Below are 22,195 nucleotides of genomic sequence, written 5' to 3' on the forward strand. Positions count from 1 at the left end.
GCGCCCTCCTTCGGTCACAAAAAATAAGCCAAGTAATTCTCTCCAGCTTTAATTTTGGCATCCTAATTGGCGCAATGCTTTATTTTAGAAATAGACTGCAAATAGGACTCATTGCTCTCAGTGCCTAGAAATACATTTTAGGAATATTATTCCTCCAGAAATCCTACCATCTCTGGACAAAAGCCACATTTTAAATGAAGGACTGAACCGATGTTAAAAAAACTCACATAGTAACAGAACATTTGTTAATGACAACTGACAAATTTATTAAAAACCAGGCAAAAGGCACAATGAATTGCATTCTTCAAGTATTTGCATAGATGCACAGAGAGCATTATTGTAAACCTTTACTGTGTGAACATAAGAGAAAGTGAGATGTATTTTTGTACATGTTCTTCCAAGTAACATGGCATTTAAAAAAAAAAAATCATATTTTAGCATCTTTATTCCTCCTACAGTTCCCCTATTATTGTTCATTCAACTGGCACACACGTGAAAATTTGAAAGGACTTAAAAAAAAAAACCTTTTAGAGATTTTAGGATATTCCAGTAATAAGTTTTCCATCAGGGTTTGGGCATCTCTAGATGTTCTCCGAGCTTTGTATATACGAGGACGTTTCTTACAAGCTTGACCCCATGCTCACATGGAATGCAGTAAAAATATTCTTACTGATTTTTGGTGGTCATTTGATAAAGATCAGGGGCTGTAGCAGAAATATACTGTTGTCTGCAGTTAAAAAATACAGTTCTGGCGGAATCTGTACTAACTACAGCAGACACTGTGTGCACCCAGCTTACTGCAGATAAGACAGCTGGGTCTCCACCTGTGAGCAGTAAACAACAAATCTGGGGGTTTGAATATAGCTTGTTTACATGTAAAATAACCCAACTATAGAAAAAGACAATATAAAGATTAGAAAGGTAAAGCCTTTCACCTGACAGCCATTATTTCAGAGAGGAGTAATTTAGGTTGGTTTCTTTTGTGGGCATACAGAAGGCAAGAAAAAGTCCAAAATGATCAAGATAAGGAATAATCAACCGGAAATTCAAGATACACCCTGTATACTGTTTCCTTGTGAAGAAAGAGGTAGTAAAGTTGTGAAAAATGGTGTGGTTTCAGTCATCCTACAGATACACTGCTAAAAATAACTTAATGAGTGCTCAAGGCTTTGTCTGTTGCTGTTGGTTCTCCCTCTTCCCTCCATCCCATCAGCAGAGCTTTGGTAAACAGAACCATCAGAACAACATTTCTTTTTCTTTAAGCCAATAATACAATTTCTCACATGTGCAGCAGCAAGCACACTGTTTGAAGAGTTGTCCATAACAAAATCACACACAGCACCATATTATTATAACCATAGCTCCAGAACTCATTGTGTTCTCCTAGGAAATAACTTAAAGGAAAAAGAGGGAAAAAAAAAAAAAAAAAAAGAAAAAGTAAAAAAGAAAAAATGGCATAACCAAAGGTCTTAATTTAAAACCCTGAGGAAGAAAACGTACAAAAGCCCAAACAATTAGGAGAAAAAAACAAATTCAGAAGGGAGGGTCCTCAGAGTTGGAACCATCAGCTGCTTAAAGTGCACATGGACAGCTCTCTCCATCTGAGTCCTTGAGAAAAATCCATGGAGTAAATAAGCTGTGCTAAAAAAGCACCATGTGTCATATTAATATTTCTGCTGTCTTACCAACATTCCTGGGCAACATTAAGGTAGATTTCTCACTGGTACGGGAGCAGACAGCCTGTGCTGAATTATTGCTCAGCACAGACCAAAATCCTGAAAAGACACATGCAAAAGTGTCTACTGATTATCAGTGGTACCGCATGGTGGAGAGGAGGTTTCAGCACTGCTTTTGCTGTGCTTCCTTCTGGCCATTTGCTCCATGTCTTGGCTGGAGTGTGTCCCTGTCGTACCTTGGTTGTGTCCCAATGACATGGATGAGAGTGCATGAGCCACACTGCTGATGCTGTCAGGTCCTACAGCACCAAGACAAGATAAGCAAGTGCTGGAGGACAGACAGGCCGCGAAGCCCTTGCTGAAGATGGTTTTATGGGGAAATAATTAATCCACTCTATTAAAGCTAACCAGATTCCACAGTGACTCACAAATGATTTTAACCAGGAATATTCCCATAGTTTGCTCTCTGTTGTGGCCCAGTTTGCCAGCCACTGTAAACTGAATAAATTGAAGAAAGTTATCAACAGCTGCCTCCTGGTCTCCCAAGAGGCAATGGTTTCTCTATAGCACCAACATATGCTTCTGCAGCTGCTTGGATGGGCTGAGAAAGCAAACAGGGCTTGCTCTTACATGAAAACCCATCGGGGCCATCACCTGCACTGCCTGAAAACACTTAAATAACTGTTAAAACCACCTGAAGCCCACATCACCCTATCCCTGCATTGGATATTGCACAATAATATATAAATACCGTATAAACAAGTCATCCCTATATGGAGAAGGATATTAGCAGATATGGGTTCAGCTTGGCGTGTACCAGCTCAGTTTCTGGGCACACTCCTGCCAAGCCTGACTGCAGCTTGTTGAGTCACATAGGAAACAGATGAAACCGAGGGAGAGGAACTGAGAAATCATCTGTGGCCCTTGATTGTGTTTTTGTTTTGTTTTTTGGGTGACGAAGGCCATCCAGTCCCTTGTGAAGGCTAGAGTCAGCTGGGAACAGACTGGTTCATGGGTGCACACGGAAGCCCGACTGTCCCACTCTCAAGAAGTTTCCTGCTCCAGCTGTCCCGACACTGGTATTCTGGATGAGACAGAAAATAGGAGAAAGAGAGGGGTGAGCACTGATGAAAGAGAAAAGGCTTTCCTGAGCTGCTGCTACAGCAGGCTGGGGAAGGCTGTCCCCATTCAACACTGCACATTCACCCTAATGGGTCACAGGAAACTATGCTGCTCTCTGCCCATAGCACAATGATGTTCATGCAGGATTTGTCACTTTAACAGCCAGCCTCAAGTATGGTTCAGGCTGGAGGCTGAACCTATGGTGTGTGGAGTGGAGGTGTTTTGTCTTAAGGGGTCCAGATTGCTAGAGCTGAACTCAGCAGCACAAAGTGCCTTATTAATTGTTCTTATTAAGGACAATTTTGGTAAACGTTCCTCAGAGAAAGCATATCAGAGTGGCTGGAGAGTGTTCCTGACCCTTAGAGGGTCCTCAAGCCTTGTCTGGGCCTTCCTGTGTTGCTGCTCTTCGTTTTGCGTCACACCTTGACTCCCTCTGCTCAGCCCTACTCGCATGAAAACTTTATCTGAGGAAGTGCCCAGCGATGTGGAGAACTGAATCGGTTGTTCCAGAATGTGGCATGGCTGCTTATAGTGCCTGCACCGAGCAGTTCTTGGAGCCTGACCCCTTTTAGGATCAGTCACTTTTGCTGCAGGATTTAGGATCAGGCATATGGTTTGATGCAATAAATGCTTCACATGTACTAAGTGAAAACAGAGGCCTCTGCAACAAAGCCATGCAACACAACAGCCTTTCCACTGCCACCCGCTGGGGCTGTGCAGAGGTGTTTTACAGCATGAGAGCGAGGTTACTCCCCCAACAGTCAGACCACATCCTGTCAGTGAGGGCTTGTGGCCTTGTCGCCACGCTCAGTGCCCACCTGCCCCGCAGGCTGCAGCTGTCCTGGTGTCCTGGGGCGGGCAGGAGGCAGCGGGAGGGCAGGGCTGTCCCCAGGCCTTCCTCTGGTTCTGTTCGGGACTGGGTTGGCTGGCAAAGCTCTTTGGGGTGGCTGCGGCCTAGAAACGTCCTACACAAGAAAGAAACAGTTTTGAGTTGTCAGCCCAGAGAGACATCCGACCTGAAAGCAGAAAGAATGCTTGTATTCACTTCATGGGGCCTGAGCTTCTGAGCATGGCCACAGGTCCTTCGGACCTCTTGGGTTTTTAATTTTTGAGAAGTCAGAGACATAAGGCTGGGTACACTGCTGCCCAGCTTGAGGTTTCTGCTTTGGAGTTAGCACAGTGATAGTACAATCTAATGGCTGCATGGTGCAAAGCAGAAGAAACCTTATAGACCAGGCAGGAGGCCCCATCACACCTCAGCCCACAGCATCTCTGCATGAGACAAAGGACTGATGGAAAAACCACGATTACCTCCTGGCATGCAAAGACCTCTCTCTCTCCGACACAGGGAGGGTGTACAGGGGCTGCTGCTATTGCTTATAATATTTGTGCAGGGGATTAGTGGTTTTCAATCTGTAGCTTTTCAACTATCAAGTTTCAATGAAGACCAGATGGTTTTAGGCTGCCGGGCAGCTGGCTTCTAACCAAGCACAACCAAACAGGATGACATGGTTACCTTGCTTTGCCTCCTAAATGAAGCTGTGGGCTGGAAGCACATTATGTTATAGCTACTAAGGGATCCAAAAGTTTTCAGCCTTGCATTTTCCATGCAATTGGGAAAACTATATTCTAGAGCCTTTAAATTACACACATTATTGATGCCTCTGAAGTTGGAAGTGAGTCTCACGTGCATACATTCACTACACGATAGTGAACCTCACATAGGATGTACGGGCATGGCCATACAATGACTGTAAACCCTGCGCACAAATGTTTGCCCATACACAATCATACTCTCAGACCTCCTACATTGAGTTATTATTTTGTTTGTTCACACAGCTGTCCCTAATAGGATACTCTGAGCATTATATTTTCCATTTGTCTAATGAATTTCAGCATAAAGCATGCCCCTGGGGAGAAGTTAGCCACACGAGAGCTAACTGACTGTTGTTGCTTAGTTTCTGTGCTAAGTCACTAGCTTACAGGTGTTGATTTAATAAACACAGCTGCGTTCAAACTTGGAGGGCACCCAAAAACCCTGCAATCTCCTTAGACTATGTATAAACGCAATGTTTGGTGGCTGCATCGGCTGATGTCTGGGGATTAACTGCTCTCCAAGAACCTTGCCCTATGACTGCAGGAGGGAGAAAGCAGGCTAAACACCACTGAGAGCTGGGTCCAAAGAGCTCATATTGGGAGTGCAAGTAAGCAAATCTGGCAGATGCTGCAAATGTCTAGGAAGGACACAGACACTAGCAAACAGTGAAATTGATGACTTCCTCTCTATATCTTCTAGATCTTGTGGCTCTTCTCCAACCCAGAAATGGCAAGGTTGCTTTTGGAAATCCTAGGACAAATGTCCTGTCTAGTAGGTCTGACATATAAAGAGACTGGATGTGTTGGAGAGGGAACACAATGGAGACTGTGGGGAACTTGTCAACAAGCAGCTGGGAAGGATACCTATTCCTTATTGATTAGAGTCAGCTTCCTGCTTTTGTTTTAGTTTTCTTTCCTGCTGAAGTGCCGGCTGTTCATAGGAACAATGGAGCTAGAAACAAATCCCATTCAGTAAAATATTTTGGTTTTGTTTTCCTCTATATCCTTTGGAGAGACTGCCTGAGCCAGCCTCCTGCTTTCCCCTACAACTGAGGCCTTTCTTTCTCTTCTGGGCCTAACAAAATAAAGCTAGTTGGGGAATATTTTGGTAAAATGGATTAAAGTCAGTCTGAGTGATTTGCAATTTTTTCACAAGCATGTGGGATCTTTATTAAGCTTAGAACAAAACCACCAGCAAGAGAAGTAAATAAGTACCCCATAGCCTTAAAACCCTCAAAGTAACTTGTGGTTAGGATGCTCCCATAAGACAGGGTCAGCCTGGGTAAAGTCTTACATTTCCTATGCAACATACTAATGGTCCCATTTTTGTTCGTCATCTGAATAAAAAATAATTTGCTCCATGTATTCTTTGTGAAACAAAATATGTTTCACAATGCTGATACTGACAAAAGGGCTTTCAAAGAATTGTAAACACTTTAAAAGCCAGAGTTTATGGTAACTTAAGACAAAGAAACATCTTTGAACAGCCCAAGGCTCCAAATATGCATTTGATCTGCAGATTAAAAAATATTTAGATGACCTTGGTAAAGGGAATACCACCTCGTGATCCAGGTTATCTGACTTCAGCTCCAGCTCAGAGGTATCTGGGGACCTGAACTAGTAATTGTGTGTGCTAACAGCCAGCACAGCCATTGTCAGCTACACAACAAAGCAAGAAGGACCCCGAATTACTGTATCCCACCCACAACATCAGTGTTAAAGGGGCTTCACTCAGAACAAACCTCCCCATTCAACCATATCTGTAGGATGGCAGAATGACCTCGTACCTGAGAGCCTGGTGGCTTGGGGGCAGGAGGTGCTGGCCTGCTCGGGGGTGTCCTCCAGGTGACGTCCTTTGCTGGTGCCAGCTGTGCCACCCCAGCAGGTTTCCCCATGCTGTGGTTGTAGCCGTTGGAGAAGGCAGATGGCTGCTGCATATTTATTTGGAGGCAGGGAGGTGGCCGGGGAGGAGGTTTTGATGGGATTTCAGGGAAATCAGTCACCTGTGCAGAAGAGCCACAAATCCCAGGAGTTAGATATGTCCACCTCAAATGACCTCTTTACTCTCTACTATTCTTTTGAGGATCTACGTGAGGTCTTTCAGTCACATAGCAGGAAATACCAGCTGCAACACCTGGGTGTTATGTGTCTAGTAGGTGTTGATTAGATAGACTAGGACAATTTGGGATATCGTGAGGCAGAAACAGGAAATGAGAGAACAGACTATCTCAGGCATTAGCACTGTAAATAGCTCTTGCAAATCAATCCAGGTTTGCGATTGCTGTAGTTTTGAAAGGGGGGATGTGACAGGAGAGAATCCATCAGGACAGACAGGTGGCCACAGGTCTGGCCAGGTCCCATCTCTCTCCTTGTAAGAAACAGCTGGAAGTAGATGCTATGCTCAGCTCCCACTGACTTTCAGCCATGGGGCACATCTGTCTATTTTCCTCATTCTTTGAAAAATCCACCCCTTAACTACAGTTTGAAAGGGAACCAAATCCCACTTTGTAGGGCAGCTGCAGCTCCCCTGGGAGGTGGAAGGTGACATTGCCTCTACCTTTCTCTGCATCTGAGGGGTTTTCAGCTTGAAGGCAGGGTTCGCATGGCCATTTCCAGAAGTGTCACTGACAGTCAGAGAAAGAAAAGAATAAGAGTTATTTCCTGGATTTTTCTCATTTTTCTTTGTTGTATTTTGTTATAATTTAACCAAAGTCAAAGAATGAGAAGCAAATACTGACTATACCAACAAATCAATACAGTTATTCTCCTCACAACCACTGCAATTTCTCTTCTGTGCTGACACTGAAAGGGAGCGGATGGAAGCAGACAAGGCACAGCACTGATCATTTACCTGAACTGCGGGGCCTTCTTTTGAGAACAGATGACAAATTTATTCCAGCATTTCAGATAATACAACAAAAGCATGATTCCAATGAGAAGGAGAATGGGAGCCAGGATTGCCAGAGTTATCACTGCTGCTGAAGAGCCTGGGGGCAAGAAAATACAATTTGTTAAATGGGAAATCCTCTGCTTCTAATTTAACCCAAGTCTTTCTGAAGTGCTATCACAATGAGTTGGTCCCACTCACCTTCTGGCATGGGGGGGCCACTGTCCATGCTTCCTCCTCTCCCCTGCTTGTTGCAAAATGGGGGAGCCCATCCCGGGTTGCAGTGGCAGTTCTTGTTGTTGTTGCAGACCTGGGGAGGAAAGACTCAGAGACTCAGTGCAGTGTTTAATTTCATTCTGTGGAACAGCTGCCATTTGCTCCCTGTAACCTTAAGGGCCATATAAGAGGGAACAGACTGAGAATGAAAGAGTGGGATGGGTCCTGCTCCCTGTTGGGCACATCCTGGGGCCTCCCAAGCTGCCCAAAGGCACACACTACTGCACACCGCAGTATTTACTGCTCCTCTTCATTGCCCAACTAGACCATGGAGATGGAGAGATGCTGATGTTAAATGTTTTCTGCTAGAAACGTTAGCAAAAGCTCTAAAGTATTCCCACCACCCTTTTCTTTCCATCCTTTGGGGGAACAGCAGAGCAGAGCTTCAGATAAACTGTTCTAAACATGAGTTTTCACTTTCTCTTAGTAAGCCTGATCTTTATGGATTCAGCCTAAACTGGGCCCAGAAGATTAGAGCAGAAAGTACATCAAACATGGCATGAAGGTGCAAACTAATGATTAGGAAGCAGAAATCCAGAGTGAACCTAAAGTGTGGTATCAGAACTGAGCCAAACAACCATGCACAGATGAATGGCAGCCCATCCTGCTTCAGCCTGAAATGGAGACAAAAAGGAAGATGCCTACCCCATTGCCATGGCACTTCTTGCTACAGCTTTCAGACTCGAAGATGGTGGATGTGTTCTGGCAGCGTCCCTCAAAGCAAACCTGCAGAGAAAGAATCCCAAAAGCTCAGTGTAAGCCCTTTGGGTTGCATACCATATGACTGCCTCATGTTAGTTTGTGATTTGCAGCCTCCCAGACACCCTGGAACACAACTAATACCACGGAGAGAACAAAACTTTCCCAAGCAAACATTTAATCACTATTCTAAATCCCCGCAAACACACATAGAGAGGAGTGGGAGCTCAAAAGTAAATATATTGGTCATATCCATGTGGCAAGTCTGTGGTGGAGCTCTTGAGTGTCTTGATTTCTAATCATGTATCTCATCTCTAAGACAGCCTCAACAAACTAGCAACCCCCTAATTTTGCATTGGCCCACTCTTCATCTGACAAAGACTTAAGGAATGGCCTTTGGTTTGCCTTCTTCCACTGCTCAGAAACATCTAAGAAATTAATTTCCAACAAACATAATAATCCCCTAAAAAGACATTAGACATCAGAAATGAATGCCTTAAAACCACAAAGCCTTGAACCTCCCCACACCATTACAGGCAGGACTGTACCTACATGATGGCTCCCACATTTTGTTCCTGTCAACACCAAGCCAGGGTCCAGCATCTCCTTGTCTTCATTCTCAGATCTGTGCACGTGGGTCCCTCGGCACTTCACCTGTATCCACTGCTGGGAGATGGTTGTGTCTATGGGCACGGCATTGGGCTGCAGGGGTTTGGAAGCATAGCTCTGGCACTGGATCTTCCCACATTTAGCATCTCTGATTTCAAAGGAAGGGCTAAGTGATTATTTCTGGCTTTTTGAATGTTTTGCAGGCTTCAACTCTATGCGTAAGTTCAAGCAGCAGTGTTGAGGAATGGCTGGCTCAATGACAAAAGAGCAAGCACCTCCTGGGGCTAGCCCAAGCATCAGTGTTTGAAGGGTACTGATAGTATCACTTCGCTGTCCCCATGGTAGGCCAGCCTCAGAAAAAAAATCACAGAGAAGACTGAGAAACTTTTGTCTCAGTACTATGTTAGAAAACTACATTTCCACTTACAGGATTGAAAATCCCCTGTTCTTGTGCTTCAAAAAAATACCAACTGAATGTTTTAAATACAAAGGACAGGGAAAATGGTAAACTTAGAGTCCTTATGACTGAAGCGTTAAGTCCTACCAGGAAGCAACTGGTTTCCCAGGGGTGTGAGAGGGACCGAAACGAAAGCATGGCTCAGTTTAGTCTACTGACCCATAATTTCATAATATGTGAAAAGATCTTCTCCAGCCAGCAACTGTTCTCTACCTTTTCTCGCACTTCCTGTAGTTGCCGTACATGTCCTTCCCACAGTTCCCATAGGTGTCTCCGGCGGCATTAACCTTCTCAAAACAAACATCTGGTGCTGGCGTTGCTCCTGCATGGGAGAAACTCATGTGGCTGGTCTCTGTGGAGCCTGGCAGCCCACCTCACCCTATGCCAACTACCCAGCTGTCCTTTTTCTGTCATGGTTTGAGCATGGGAAATTTTTGCTGCCTCCTCCAAGCAAGAAAGGCAGGAGAGAAGGTTCCTCAGGCTTTGTCACTGATAACATATATGCAAGGTACTACTGCCTTACACAGGGTGAATAACAGCAGGATACTACATAATATTGCCAGTTCAAAGGAAAACATGTTTCACTGCAAGTAGTGTCCTTACCAGGCCCCCACAGCTGCAAGCACTGGTCTTCATACGTGAGGCACATGCCACTGTAGCAATATGCCCTTCCTCCTTCGCAAGAAGCCCCATCAATTTGGTAAGAGTTGGGGGGACAAAATGGTGACTGGCCAGTGCAGTATTCTGGGAGGTCACACAGTCCTGACTGTTCCCTGCAGAGAGTTCCTGGAGACATCAGCTAAAGAGGCACAAAGGGAAAAAATGGAATTATGGTTTGACTCCTTGCTGGTTTCGTGTTTGCATGATGTCTCTAATGTAGGTAAGAAAAGAAAAAACCTTCATCCTTTCATCCACCTTGTGCTAGGTTTTCTGAGGTCAGCAGTGATCCAAATGACTCTGTAACTTCATTAGCTGTGTGAGCTGTGTAGAATCAAGTTGGTGACTGGATCTCTTCCCTAGGTGAGGATGAGATCACGCACAGAAAATAAGGCTGCCAGATCTCAAGGGAATGCTGCTCCATCTCTCTGTACCCAAGGGTGGGATCTGATACACCTAAATGATTTCTGACAGATGCATGCTTGTGTAATCTGTTCTCCAACACCCCCCCCCCCCCGCCCCATCTGGGAAGTCTGATTCAGTATTTGCCTCTCATCTCTGCTGGCGGCTTTTTCCTAATGTGTAACTTACATCTCCCTTGCTATGAGTTTACCATGGATACAGAGGAAGGCCATACACAATTACATCTAGGAGGTTTATTTAAGTTTCTTTTGAAGGGAGTGAGAGTCCAGATAGATTCCTGCAAAATTATTTTTTCACGTGTTCAGGATAGGTCACTACAAGCATGCAGTTCACATGCAAGCATAAAAATGAGCCAAAGAGAAATGTTTGCCTATGCTCATTTTGGAGAGGATTTGGAGACAGACTCTATTTGGCTGTGTTTGCTCACATTTCCCCTCTGTTTCACCTTCATGTACCTACCACTGTTATTCCCTCTCCTCTTTTAGAAAAAAACAGAAAGCTCACCTTGCACTGATGACAGCAGCTGCCATGGGCACATTCGGCACCCAGCTTTAGGGTGCAGTTGTTGGCATTGCAGCAGGGGTTATTGCATTCCTGGAAGACAGCAAGATGCAACAGTTTACAAGGCAGATGTTCAAGACAAGAATAGTGTCAGAGCATTGAAGTGCGAGGGTGAGAAGATGAATTATATTCAGTATCAGCCTTTCTTCCACAACAGGCTCATGAAACACAACATTTGCTGGTTTACACTATTGTATAATCATATCCTCTGTTGGATGGACTGGGTATGATAGGCTATGCTCATTATGGTGAGTCTGGGCTGCTGGCTTCAGCACCCTTTTGGCTTACTAGTCAAAGTTTGGGTTTGGAGAAGCAAGATCCAATTCTAAGAGAAGCCTCATCGTTATCAAAAATGGAGCGGTAGTTAAAGTGCACTTAAAGATGCATGAAAATGCAATGTGTAGGAAGATTTTTTTTTTTTTTTTAATGAAGCTTTCATGCGCTCTGTTTTATCATGGATTGCACCATCCCTGAGTTCTGGGATGCACTGTACTGTGCACTGTAAATTTAGTTAGGTATTTTAATATCTATGTGATATGATACTTTTCAACCTTGATTACATTGCATATACATTTACATATAGGACAGGTATGCATATCTCCTGCACAAAGAAAAGCTGCTACCATATCACATAATGGTATTTACCAAATATATAATAAAATCATTGTGTCCCAGCTAAGCCCCAGATGGTTGGATCTGAACAACTGTTACCTCCACCTCTCCACAGTCACACTCCTCCCCCTCTTCCAAGTAGCCGTTTCCACATTTCTTCCCTCCATACAAATTCTTGGTGTCTGGCATGTTGGAGAGGCACATCCCTCCACCAGACTGCAGATACTTCTCCAGCTCTTTCCTGTTGCACTGGTTGAACACCTTGGGGAATGGATGCCTGAATGCAGAAAAACATCATGACAGATTGAGGCAAGGGTTCAGAGCACCAAAAATGAGCAGATGCCAATATGTACCTGCATGTGTTCACTGCTCATCTGAACATTTTCCATATTTGGAGGAAATGCATCACATAAAAGAAGGTATTCAGTGGAGACAATTTTGTTAAAAACTGCTGAGCCTCAAAGGGGAAGGGCTTGAGGAAACAGGGGATGTGGCTTAAAGTGAATGTGTTCAGCTATCATTTTTACGTGACTGAAATATGAAAGCTGTTGTCGTTCCTCATCCAAAATGAGCTTTAGAATCCTGGTGGTTTCCAGAGTCATTCTCACTTCCCTTTTCTCTAGAAGCCAGTTACTCTTTCCCTTTCAAACACTGGTTTTCAGTGTCTTACTGAAAGCCATATTCTGGAGACAGCAAGCAACAGATCTGTTTTCATATCTCCTTGGTTGGAAACGTAACCCAATCACTGTTCCTTTTAATAAAATCAGTGATCAGTTCTTTCCTGAAGTAACCCTTTTTCCTCTCTCCACCACATTATAATGTTATCTTTTCTGGGAGATTCTTTAGAAACCCTGTGAACTATATAAGCATTTCATGTGCAACACAGCAATGAAACCACCATAAACATCTATGTGCCAAGGTGACACACCATAACATGTTCTGGTCACCCTTCATTTCTTTGTGCTTACTGGCAATAGCCAGCCAGTGCAGGTTTTGGAGAAGGATGCATGTGTGTGCACTAAACTTGCTTTGGAGTGACGGATTGCTTGGTAGGACACAGGGGGAAGCACAAACTCAGAGATGAAGGCCTGAGACAGTCTTTCAGGAAAAAAGATAGGAAAACTTGACTTTATAACAGTGAAGAACATCAAGCAGACCCACCTCATTCTGCATTTCTAGTTCTTCCTCCCCCAAGCCCCCTGCATTTCCCAGTGAGACCCAGTAAGCCAGACTCACCCAATTGCAGAAGCCATGATGCAGCCTCCATCCTCCGCACGGGTAGCACAGCAGCCAGCAGAATCGTGATTCATGCCAAAGTTGTGTCCCATCTCATGGGCAATGGTAGCAGCAACACCAATGGCATTTTCAGAGTGGTCCTGTGCAAGGTCAAAGAGGCAAGTCAGCGTTTCACCTGTACCTGTCCCATGCACCTCGGGGTCATTTCTCAATGCTACTTGTAGAAAACATCTGCTGAAGGTATTTCTGCCTGTGAGCAGGTGAGCTACAGGCCTTCAGAGGAAATATTTTATTCCTGGGATTTAGGAGGCACCTGTTGCATATATTCACTGCTGGCAAGAAACATCACATTAGGCATTAGCAATAACTTACCATGTTCACTCCTCCTGACTGGTAATGAGAGCACATGGACATCACGGGAGCCAAGCCTACTGTGGTACCTTGGAAGGACACACCCCTAAAATCAACCCAGAAAGAGCATGAAATGGCACTCAGGCAACCTGCAGTCCCAAGATTTGTACACATACTGTGTCTGAATACATTTTCTTTAGTAATATCTTCAGGTACAAAACATTAGACCAGAGGTATAAAGCCTTAGGCCTTAAATTTCTTGGACTGGTCCTTTATTTTATGGACCTGCCAGCCAATCTTATTTTTCGTAATGGTCTAGTGCCAAAAAGTGTCCTCTGCTGAGCTTTGCAGCAGGTACAGAAAAGACTATTTCTGAATCCTTAATTGGGTACTAATTGTGAATATTTCATTTACCCTATGCCTGCTATTTGCTGGCTTGGGATTCAGGGACATGACAGAGCTCAGTGACACCCCCATGGTGCAGCCATGCTCAGCTCCTGCCTGGCAAGCTGGAAATCTGCACTGGCCCTGCCAGTGTCTGATGCAGGAGCCCTGTTATTACTGTGCAGGACATCACTGCATCAAGAAGAAATATAGAAATGTTAAAGGGAAAAAAAAAAAAAAAAAAAAAGGAGGAGAGGTATTGTATCTCTGCATTTTGCTCCCACAGGCTCCATCTTTGAATTTGCTCATCAGTGAATTACTATGGGAGAGGCAAGAAGGTCTAAGACTTGCTGCAGATTTTTCTTCTAATGACTTCTGCATTGCTGGCCACAGTTACTGGCCCTAATGAGATCAGAGGGATGAGTCACAGACCATCAGCTCCCAGCACCATGGCTGCTGTGTCTCAGCACAGCGAGCTTGGAACAAATGCCTTCTGCAAAGGGCTTAGCTCCCCTTCACAGGTCTCGCTTATGGCTCAGATTTTCTTGAAATAGCATGTGTAGCTGTGACAGACCACGTGCAGCTGCTTGTGATATGCATACATAAAACTGATGCACACTGATACACGTGCATTGAGATTGCCATATATCCGGAGACCCACACTTTTCCTAAAGTCATTGTGCTCTGGGTACCATCGCTGGTGGAGCAGCCGCTACCTAAATCTGCCTCGCTGAAGCTTAGAACAATATAATCCTAGATATTGATTTCCCACCCACACAACCCACTTTCAGAACCGGGTTATTTCAGGAGAAATACACCTACGTGACTAGTTGGACATTATCGTATTTTCTGTACACCCGCTCCTTGTTACTCCAGGCCAGAAAGGAATTCAGGGTGGAGTAGGGATTCTCAGTTACATCGCATTTGTTCCCTTGATTCCAGATCTCCAGCCCCACCAAGGCAATACGGATATTCAGGGACCTGTAAAACTGACAGATACAGGAGGGAAAAGAGAGGACAAAATGAGCGCCACTAATTTATTTTATTGCCTTTTAAACCTTGTGTATAAACACTGATAAATGCTACTACGGAAAGAAACACATGATCAGAGATGTTCTCTCTGGAAATGCATTGTAACTTAGCTCCATGACTCTGCAGAATGAAAAGTGCACCACCCACAAGACTAAATTGGGTTGGATGCTAAACATTCATTTTCTTAATGAATGACAGAGATATCATCTAGGAAAAAAAAAAAAAAAAAAAAAAGAGAAACAAAGACTGCAGACTGACAGACTGACATCATGTTAATCTTTAGATATGTCAAAATTCCTCAAAAAGGAAGGAAATAATCTGCTGCCCACGTCAAGTACAAACAGGACAAGTCTTCCTGGGCAGGGAGCAGTGGAAGGAGTTTAAGGAGAGATGGGGAGTACGAAGAGGGTAGATCTGAAAAGCAGTGATGTTTACTTCAACAGCACTGTGTACCACTGCAAGGATGACCTCTGAAGGCTCCTACTTGCCAAGATTTCTACAATTTGAAGTGAATACCTTAGTCCTTTACCAAAAAGGAGTATTTAGGTGACACAGTTAATACAGAGATGCATTAAAATAAAGAGATGCTCCTGCTGGCTCCATGTTAAGGAGACTCCCCCACCCCATTCCCAGTGTCCAACAACAGAACAATTGGGAAAACAGTCTCCACTCCCCAAGTCTCTGGGGAGAACTAGCAAAACATTACTCTCTCTCCCAAGAAGACAGCCTTCCTCTGCCACAATCAATTCTCATAATTGGCAATCTGAGCTTTGCCTTCCTTAGTTCTTGCACACCTGATCTCACCTTATCTACGTAATTAGCAGCCTCCACTAGTTTAAGCCTTGTTGCTCCAATGTTGAAGTGATGCTTCTGAAACTGAATAAAATGGACATGTCAGGCAGCACGAAGAGAACTAGGAAGAGATGAAATGTGTTAAAACATATCACATTATTTTGAGAATTAGAAGATGATGCCCAAATACTTCCTTCACTGTACATCTCCCTATAAACCCACCTGTACATGCAAATTCAGAATTCATCCCTGACATCCCACGGCAGGGATGTTTTTCCAGTGGTGGTAGAAACTGAGTGGAGCAACCCAAAGTCATCAAAAAAATCAACATTTTTTAGGTAGAATATATGGTAACATCCAGGAAGAAGAAATTTGCCTATTTAAGCCACACAGTAATTAATGGTTTAATTTTAGTGAACAGTGTTTGATTCAAGGAATTAGTGTTGCAAAAGGTTGAGATTTTTATTAAGAAGACTGAAAAAGCTAGGACTTTTCTCCTAGCAAGGGAAGCAATAAAATAAGGGCAGTTCACAGCTACACTGCGAGGGTGCCTACCCCAGCTTGTCTAATGAAATGGTCAACAGCATATGGCAGTTCCTGGGTATGATGTGTTTTCTCATACTTTCTCTGGCATCCTGCTGCCTTATAGAGGAGACTGAAATGGCTTCTGCTCTCTGGTTTTGTTCAGAATAAATTATAGCTCAGAGCAGTACGTGGCTTTCACTGCTGGAGTTTCATGTTGTAAATTATAAATAGGATCAGCTCGACTCCTGTCTGTGCTGGAGATTAAATGATCAACGAAACACTGCGCAGTTTGCACTGTCAGTAAGTACATCTGGCATGCAGTCCAGGCTGGGCACAGGGGAGGGATTGCTGGCTTCAATGGGTCTCTTCCAGCCCTATTCTATCACCTGGAGCCTTTGAAACACCTATTTCTATCTCTGCCAAGAGCTCAAAGCAGAGGGTAATCTTGGTTATCTTCTCTAGAGATGAAATAGAGACACACATCATTGCTAGACACCCCCAGGTGACCCAAGGCTGAAGGCAGTTTCTCCCATCCTTAACCAAAGGGGCAGTAAATGGGGCTCCCAAACGCTCATGAAGATATGGGAGCATTCAGCTCTGGATCACTGGTACCTCAGGAGGCAAAAACTGACCCCCAGCCCTTGTCCTTCATCCCAGTCATAACCTGCTGTGCAGCAGTGGCTGATGGTGGTAGAAGAGGGGACAGCAGTGACGGAGACTCAGTTCTCCCCAGCTGCAGGTGGGGGCAGGACATTTGGGATGGCAAAGGGAAGCCTGTCTGCCCCAGCTATGGCACCTGTCTGATGTCTATGGCACCAGCAATGCTGCAGGCAGGATGCTCGCCCTGTGCCCAGTGCTCATCTGGTATAAAACCCAACCCTTTTCTCACCTCCGCATAATCAGCCACAAGCAGCAGCTCCACATACTTCGTAGTCTGCAGAGTATCCCGCCTCACCTACAGCAGCAGCAACAAAGGTTATTTCCCCAATATCCCCCAAGAAACCCTTTGCAAAACATACATACAGGCTATTTTTCACCTTTTTTTTTTTTTTTTTCTCCACTGGCCATTCACCCCACCCCACCAGGGACCTCAAGATGCGATTGATTTAGAGCAAACAGCGTCACAAGTCAGTTATAGCACACGTTGATGTGCATGTTCTCAGCCCATCCCAGTTTGCTCATGTACCGGCTGCAAAAATCCATGCAGGAACAGCCTGGATTTGTCACCGTTCTCACAGCACTCATTGAGTTCCCTGCCAGAACCACTGTTTGGCAACCAGCTTGCTACAAAGCTCAGATATTCTCGCCCATTTCCCTTTCCAAGCTGTGCTCCTGCAGAGCAGCAGGATCCGCAGGCTGGGAGCCAGGGGGAAATCTGGAGCATCACACGGGGACCCGGTCAGAGCCCTCCTCACCCTGAGGTGGGGTGATTTCACCCCGGCTGTGAAGTCCCTGAGCCAGCCCTCAGCTGTGACCGTGCCGTCCTGGTGGCCGCAGGCTCCTCTCTGCAGCCTCAGGTCACCCAACCTGTAGATAAAGTGCTGGTCTGGGCTGCCGGGGACAGGCTCCACGATGTAGCTGGAGTTGCTGCTCAGCACGATGAGTCCTCTGTTGGAGCAGGAAGCAGAGAGACAGAAAACTAGTTACTACTGCAGCAAACTGAGCCAAATCCTTCCTCTGCTGCTGCGCTCCCAGCTGTCTTGGGGAGGCATTTATCCCTACCAGGCTGAGCAGCTCATTCAAAAGAAGGATGGGAATAGTTTGAGTTCAGAAGGGGGAATTCCTGAGCTTGCATATATTAAAAACTGTTAAAATGGGCTCTGACAATCAGATGAAAGACTGTAGGAGCACGTGCTGCTGCAACAAGGACTGATTTTATTTATTTATTTATTTATTTATTTAAAGTACAGCTTTTTCTTTAGTGGCAGTGGAAATTTTTCAGCTGATCAGAGAAATTTGTCTGCAGCAGAACTGCCTAAAAAAAAAAGTGAAGGTTTTGTTTTGTTTTTTGTCAATGGGAAAAAAAAAGTTTGTTTTTGCATCCTTTTTTTGCAGATTTTGTCTCCTTTCATTTCCCTGTCTCACGGTCTCATTGTAGGGAAGAAAAAAAAACACACCACCAATGTGGACAAATAATGGGTGCCACCATAACCCACGTATTTTTCCACTTTCTTCCATCTCCTGAGAAGACCTATAACAATTTCTAATTAAGAATTTGTTTTTTATTTTTTTTTTCCTCTCACATCAAGTGCCATTTTGGCCACAACCAGGGCCTGTCCCCCAAAAGCCCCATGCCCCACCTCCTCATGGCTGCTCTCTCCAGCTGCCCGTCCCACCCCGTGCAGCCTCCCTTTGAAAAGAAAACCTGCTTCACACTGAAGAGAACAAGCGCCTGACAAAAGGGGTCATAAAAGGGGCAATAAATAATGCATGTGACTGCAAAGTGCTTTCCTTGTGGTTCAGGATCATATTCAAAGCACTTTCCCAGAGGCACATCTTATAAGCCTTTTTTTCCATCCCATGGCTACTTACGGGAGCAAGCGCAGCCACACAGCTTTAAGGAGAGCAGGGAGCTGTTGTTATGCTTTGTCCCACTTTTCCTCCAGTTCTTCCCAAAAAGCCTAAGCCACGGATCAGCTCAGAGCTTCCCCAAGTTGCCAATAATGCTCATAGAGCCCAGCAGCATCTTAAGCTGGGATGGTCACCTTCTCCTCCAGAGCCTCTGGTTACAGCTGCCTTCAGGCTCAGGACCTTATCCTGCCTTCTCTCCTCTCCACAGGGCAGCCCCCAAGCTGAGGCTCCATGTGCATAAGAAAAAACCCTGCAATGGCCCAGATGGCTTTCTGGTATGCAACACTCAGGGCATTGAACACCCTCAGAAGATGGCCTGAGGGGTGCAGGAGCTGTTACATGCACCCCCAGACATCTGTCTCCTCTAGGTAGTAGGGGACGAGACAGGCTGGCAGAAGCAGAGCACACCTGTGACTACTTTTGAATGACTTACTGCAAACCACAGGTGGCCACACTGCCCTGTTTATTTCCCCAGGCTCTTTGGCCTGCTATACATCCACTTAAGATTTCTGGGGTTTGCTTTGGCAAGGGCTGCTTCCTGGCTGGGCCACGTCCCATCAGCACAGCTCCCAATTACTTCTTGAGAGCAGATGACCACTAATATCAATAAAGCGCACATGGTATTTTGGAAACAAACTCAGAGCTGGTGTAAATGAACACATACGGACCGTCTTTTTCTGCCAGAGACTCCATTATGACCAAAACCAAGGTATTAAAGGCGGAACACACAACCCCTGCACCACCCAGGGAGAAAGCGGGCAGTGAGGTGAGGAAGCAGAGCTGACAATGCTGGGGGAAGTTCGGACCTGAAGGCTGTCCCCAAACACAAAAACTGGCCAGTTGGGAGAGACTGGGAGAAGGAGCTGGCTTTGGTATTAGCACAAGAGCATTGGGTTGGGACAGGGCGAGTCCTGTCCCTGTCTCTGTGAGGGACACAGCCCTGGGTCACTACTGGGAGACATCTCTTGCTCCAGACGATGCCTGAGCTGAAGATATTTCCCCTGACGTGCTCCTTTTAGTGCCCAGGACTCTTTGCTGGGTGGGATTTGAGGACAGGCCCACCTGCCCAGACAGACCCTGAGGTGCCTGGCACAGCACTGACCCCCGTACTTACCGCAGGCCCCTGCACGCGCTGAGCGCCACACTGGAGTGCTCTCTGCCCCGCACTGTCCCGTGGTAAAAGCAGTGCTCCTGCAAGGCAGAGGGCAGCAGGGTTGGCAATTTACTTCAGGGATGGACACACACTATGTTTAGGCATCACTGAGTCCCGTTTGAGTCCCAGTACTCCACTAATTGCTCTGTTTCCGCTGCAAGTGGTGCCTGTCTCCATTACATCCCCAAGGATGCAACTCGGATGGCCTCAGCATGAAGCAGATGTGGAGCTGACTGTAAGGGAGCTGCCTGTCGATGGCAGCTGGCCCCGGGTCAGGCCCTGGAGGACATGCCTGGGAGGGTGACGCCATGGGCAGTGGGGAAGTCCCCGCCTGGGGGTTCCGGGCAAGACAAAGGCAGCCTCTGGCAGGGACAAGGAGGCTTTGGGGTAGAAACGCCAACATACCCATCCCGGCCCTTCCCCTCGCCCCGGGGCAGCACCAGTAAAGATGATCTCATGGGGATTTTATCTCTTATTTTTACATCACGACCAATGCGTATCTTTGTGCCGCTGCGGCAGTCAGCCAGCCAAGGGCAGTGTGAGAGCAGTAATTCATGGGGGGCTTAGCTGGAGAGCAGCCAGCTCACTCGGGCTGGTTTTCCCAAAGGCTGCAAACATCCCCAGCATGGGGTGGCAGAATTAAAAGCAAGAGGGTGAGCAGTGGGAGGAATGGACAATTCTCCAGCTCGCAGAGATTAGGGAGCAATGCTGCTGGTTGACCTCGGCAGATAACAGAGCTCAGGCAAAAACAGGAAGGTGTTTTTACCATTGTTTGGTGACGAAGATGCTTTCTCACTGGAAAACCCCAAGCCACAAAGCCAGACTGCCCTCCCCTTCAGCTTCCAGCTGTGGGGAGCCTGGCCTGGAAGAAAGGCTCTGGAGGACGATGCTCCCCTGCTGCTCCCTGCACGCTGGGGTCTGCACTCACCGTGTGGCTCAGGGGCACGGTCTGAGCTTGTCCTGTCTGGTTGTAATGAGTCTCGGTGTAGCCTGGTGCAAAAAGGTTTCTGCAGATATCAGGGAAAAAAAGGGGCAGGGGAGGAAGACAGTAAGAGATTTCTTTAGACCTAGATTTATTTTCCTACTTGTACTGGAAAATTTGCCTGACCTCACCACATCCAGCTATATACTGCCCTCCCAGGAGCTCTGCACTTCTCTTATGGAGCACACCCACTTCCGAAGGGATGTGGCAAGCCATCTTCCTAAGTGCTCTTGCAAGCGATTTGTTAAATTAAATTAAAACAATAAAGGAGAGGCTATCCCTCAGTTCAATCAGGTGCTGAACTGCATTTCTAATAGCCTCAAGTGAGCAAGTTTTTATGTGAAGACTTAAAAAAAATAATAATAATAAAATAAAATATCATCATCCTCCCTTAATGGGTGAAAGTCTCTGTGCAGAGTCTCCTTTCTGCTGCAAACTTCTGCCCCAGATTTACTGGAAGGAGGCTGAGCACACTGAAGGCCAGCTCAGGACACATCTTGGCACTGGAGCACGGGTGCGAGTTCATAGCTCAAATCCAGACTCTCCAGTGCTCAGATCTGAGCGCAGTTATAAACCAATCTGCATCTGCGTTTCAACCTCTGACCAGCAGCTGATTCACATCTTTGTTCTAGAAAACTGCTGATTCCCCAATCTGAATTTGATCATGCCATCCTCATATAGACAATATTCTCCCTGTCTTTAGCCCAGGATCAGGCCAAAAGTCTATAAAAGGCGCTCCTGTGCACTGAATAGTAAGTGTTTTGACTTGGTTCCAGAGGAAACAGCCTTCCCCTTTTTTTAAACATCTGCATTTACTAAACAGTGATGTAAAAAAGTACAGTAAGTCAAAATCTGGGCCAAACCAAGAAGGTCACATCCTGTGTCCATCTCAGCCACAGTAAAACACAGCTTTAAAACTTCTTTTTTTTTTTAAACAATGGTCTCATTTCCAAAAAATTGGATCCTAGAACGTGCCCAGTCAATCCAGCACTCCCGCACAGCAACCTCGTGCTGCTGTCCCCCCAGGAGGTACCACCCGTGCTGCAGCACAAGGATGCTGCGCGCCCCGGGCAGAGCGACACCTGCAGCGCCCAGCTGCAGCTCGGCCCCTCTGCATCGCTGCTTCAGGCTCCACATGAAGGAAAGGAGCAAAAGGTTTTGTTTTTTTGTATGGTTTCTTCAGGCTGGGTAAACATGACCTGACAGATCAGTACAAGAAGCAAAATTGAAGATTTTTTTTTCCCCCTCTTTTTTTTTTTTTTTTTTTTAATACGTGGCAATCAGGTCTAATGTACCTTCAAAGCCTCTGTTTCAATAATGGAGCGTGTGTGTTTGTGATAACAACTGATTAAATTAGGCCTGAGCCTCCGGAAAGAAGCACCACCTCTTATCAGAGTGTATGAAAGTGCTTCCCAATCCCACATCCAAAGGGCAGGACACCCGAACAAGTATCGATGCCTTAGTGTCAACCAAAACCGTGTGCCACTGCTTTACTTGATAGCATTTGATGCCAGGAATACAGGAGCTTTTATCTCCACTTTCAGAGTTCACTGTAGCCCAGGAAAGCTCATTTCGTTTCTTTCTGATGTGCTAA

General features: G+C 45.6%; 1 protein-coding gene across 1 annotated transcript in view; it reads right to left on the reverse strand.

Moving 5' to 3' along the window:
- Nucleotides 1-2,604: 2,604 nt before the first annotated feature.
- Nucleotides 2,605-22,195, reverse strand: part of ADAM19 (ADAM metallopeptidase domain 19) — a 29,865-nt gene continuing 10,274 nt past the window's right edge. The window contains exons 4-23 of the mRNA XM_068697972.1: nt 20,548-20,626; nt 19,581-19,657; nt 17,311-17,503; nt 16,785-16,850; nt 15,383-15,454; nt 14,369-14,535; nt 13,184-13,268; nt 12,812-12,951; nt 11,675-11,852; nt 10,907-10,996; nt 9,926-10,121; nt 9,536-9,644; nt 8,809-9,013; nt 8,203-8,283; nt 7,483-7,591; nt 7,246-7,381; nt 6,952-7,018; nt 6,182-6,397; nt 3,617-3,763; nt 2,605-2,760 (exon numbers count right to left, since the gene is read on the reverse strand). Of these exons, the coding sequence (XP_068554073.1) occupies nt 2,686-2,760; nt 3,617-3,763; nt 6,182-6,397; nt 6,952-7,018; nt 7,246-7,381; nt 7,483-7,591; nt 8,203-8,283; nt 8,809-9,013; nt 9,536-9,644; nt 9,926-10,121; nt 10,907-10,996; nt 11,675-11,852; nt 12,812-12,951; nt 13,184-13,268; nt 14,369-14,535; nt 15,383-15,454; nt 16,785-16,850; nt 17,311-17,503; nt 19,581-19,657; nt 20,548-20,626 (2,488 nt within the window). The 3' untranslated portion in view covers nt 2,605-2,685. The remainder of the gene's footprint in view (nt 2,761-3,616; nt 3,764-6,181; nt 6,398-6,951; nt 7,019-7,245; nt 7,382-7,482; nt 7,592-8,202; nt 8,284-8,808; nt 9,014-9,535; nt 9,645-9,925; nt 10,122-10,906; nt 10,997-11,674; nt 11,853-12,811; nt 12,952-13,183; nt 13,269-14,368; nt 14,536-15,382; nt 15,455-16,784; nt 16,851-17,310; nt 17,504-19,580; nt 19,658-20,547; nt 20,627-22,195) is intronic.

Source organism: Anas acuta, chromosome 14, assembly GCF_963932015.1.
Source record: "Anas acuta chromosome 14, bAnaAcu1.1, whole genome shotgun sequence".
In the NCBI taxonomy this organism is placed as follows: Eukaryota; Metazoa; Chordata; class Aves; order Anseriformes; family Anatidae; genus Anas; species Anas acuta.